We start from the raw sequence: 3,061 nt of genomic DNA on the forward strand, positions 1-3,061 counted from the left end.
TTAGATAATTATGCTCATGTTGGGGAGCACGGCTGCACAATAGCAGACATGAGAGATGAGAGTTTGACATCTGGATCAGCAAGAGGCAGGAAAATAAAATCACTGGGCCTGGATTAGGATTTTAAAACCTCAAAGCCCAACCCCATTAAAACACATCCTCCAACAAGGCATTACCTCCAAATCCTAATAAATAGAGCCACTTCCTAAGCATTTAAATATATGAGCCTATGGGACTCATTTGTATTCAAACAGCAGTTAGTATAGCACTAACCAAAAATATGAACCAAGCACTAAATCTCATGTAGTGTTTAGCAACACATAAATGTAAGTGTGTCCTTTTTGGTTTAGATGTGTACAGATTTCACTTGAAACAGTGTCCTTCTGTGAAGTTAGGACTGCTGTTAAGCCCATGATCCTCATTATACACAGTTATTCAAAGATGCAAATGACATTTTAAAGCAGAATACCCTGTGTGGACTACTGCAATCAAACCTCTGGCCTCATTTTATCTCTAGGAGGAAGTAGCTGGGCCCTAAGAAGTTAAAGGGTTTTTGTTCCAGTCTATATCACTGTGTGGGTGGGGAACTACTCCCCTGCTGGCAGTAATAAGTGGCAGCATCTTCAGCCTCCATGTTGCTGATTGTGAGAGAGTAAGAGGTCCCAGACCCACTGCCACTGAAGCGATTTGGGACTCCAGAAGCCAGGTTGGATATTCTATAAATCCAGGGTTTGGGGGAGGTGCCTGATTTCTGCTGGTACCAGTGCAAATAATTGGTATTTATACTTGAGCTGGCACTGCAGGTGATGGTGACCTTCTCCCCTGGAGATGCAGACATGATTGCTGGAGACTGGGTGAGCACAATTTCTCCCCTGGACACTATGAATAGAAAAAGGCAACATAGAGAGAAAGAGGGGTTAGTAGAAATAGACATACAAAAATTATTTTATATCGCCCACTATTTAGAAGTAATAAAAAGAAAAGAGTATATTTTAGACTCAAATTCCCCAGGGAAAAGAATTTTGGTTAGATTCTGAGCTCAAACACACTGCTCTCTGTTACCTGTCACACTGATTAGCAGAAAGCTGAAAATCTGGACCCTAAAATCCATTGTGTGTTTGATTTCTGCTCTCTGGCTAATTACTGCTATTCTCATAGGTACAATGCTTTAAAACTACTGTGAGATATTTGTGGTTTCTGAAGATGAAGTATGCAAATATCAAGATTTCTCTAGGCAGTTCTTGTCTCATAAACCCATGATCTGTGAACTAAGGCAAACCAGATTAATCCAGGACAATATTTGTTTATCTGTAGTCACTACAATGATAAAAAAGAAAATTTATGTTTCCTCTTTCCTTCTTTTTAGGAAGAAAAGTCTTGTCCTACAGTATTACCCATATATTTCCCTAAAGGCAAGATTTATTTGATCCACTAAACAAGGGAAGTTCAACTTAGTAGTTTGAGGTATATTTTTTCCATAATAAAGTTATATCATGGCTCACTGTTATATCATGATCACAGAAAGCATTATATGTTCTTGTTTTACTGAATACTGCTAACTAGATACCTCACCTACTCAATCCAATCTGTTCAGATGATCATTCCAATAAAGCTAACAGAAAAATAGCCTCCAAATTTGATTTGGAGTCCATGTGTTCTCAGAGACATTTCTGCACTTGTCAAGCAAGCACTGATGCAATCCCTAGAAGGAAAAAAAATAGCTCTCCCAATGAAATCGATGGAAACAACTATTCTGCTGGATTTAAGAGAACATAGGCTAGAGATTCATGAAGATGCACTCGTCTAAAAATACTCTGAACTATCACCATTCTCAGTATGCACTGTGCTATGAAACTGTTTGGTTCATGTTCTGTTTATTGTCTGGGGATATCTGAGAGCACTTTTCAAAACAATTACATTTTAGTTATTAAAAAATGGCATGAAATGAATCTGCAAATTCACGTCTAAGTTTGATCAAATATTTTACTTACAGCAAAAACTGAGGAAATGAGGCATGACTTGCATGAGGTGATACTGGTAGGAGAGGAAGGGTTAATATAGTGTTGTAAAGTTAATAAAAAATTATTTATAAAATAGTTTACTTTCCCTTAGAGAAAGTTTCAGTTATCTTCATATAACTTTGAAATTAGCATAGCCTTGATGAAGCATGGCTATGTCTCTAGATCTTTCTTAAGAATGATTTCTAATTCCTCCCTTTATGAAAGACTTCTTCCATTTGTTTTTTTTTTTAAATCAGCAATTAGGAAAAGCAACTGATAGACTCTGTGATTAGATAGACATTTTGAGAAATACTGACCCAAGAATTGTTGAATTCAAATTAATTTTTAAGTGTGCCTTTGTGAGCACACAATTCTATCTAAATGGCTACTCTTCTTTTCAAATAACACATGGTCTAATCTTTCACTGTATTTATTAGCTAGTTGCTAGTTTTACTCTGTTTACTTAAGAATGAAAAATCTTCCATTAATTTTTTGGGGAAATATGTGTTTTATATTTTACCAGTTAAGGACACTAAACATCATCCTTGATGTTATATAATGCAAATAAACCTTTACACTAGTTGATGAAACTTATTATGAATAAAGGAAAGGATGTCTCCATCACTATCACACTAAATCTGAAATTAGTGTTGGATTCTCAAGAAACCTCAAAAAACAAAATAACAATTCTGTCCCTATTCTATTGAAATAGAAGGATATCTAATCTTCTTTAGATTTATTTATTTTATTCTGTGTTTATGAGTAGTTGGCCTACATGAATGTATATGCACAACCCGCATGTTTGATACCCAAGGAATTCAGAAGAGGACTTCAAATATCTTAGTACTGGAGTAATGAACTACTATAGGTCATTATGTAAATATCATCTATTGAGACTAGTTATTCCCCCAAAGCAACAAATGCTCCTAAATGCTAAGAAATCTCCTGAAACCCCAGAAACACCAAACTTAAATTCTTACTAACTTAGTTTCCTCCAAGAACTCTTGGTATTATGACTACAATGTCATAATACCAATGTTATTCAAAGCAGGCAGAGATTGGA

The 3,061-nt window shown here is 35.7% G+C and overlaps 1 gene segment (V, D, J or C); it reads right to left on the minus strand.

Moving 5' to 3' along the window:
- Positions 1 to 566: 566 nt before the first annotated feature.
- LOC114633890 lies at positions 567 to 1,161 on the minus strand. The segment is given in 2 exon segments: positions 567 to 877; positions 1,061 to 1,161. Coding segments are annotated over 2 exon segments (405 nt in total).
- Between the last annotated feature and the right edge of the window lie 1,900 nt (positions 1,162 to 3,061).

Source organism: Grammomys surdaster, unplaced genomic scaffold (assembly GCF_004785775.1).
Source record: "Grammomys surdaster isolate TR1022 unplaced genomic scaffold, NIH_TR_1.0 780, whole genome shotgun sequence".
Classification (NCBI taxonomy): Eukaryota; Metazoa; Chordata; class Mammalia; order Rodentia; family Muridae; genus Grammomys; species Grammomys surdaster.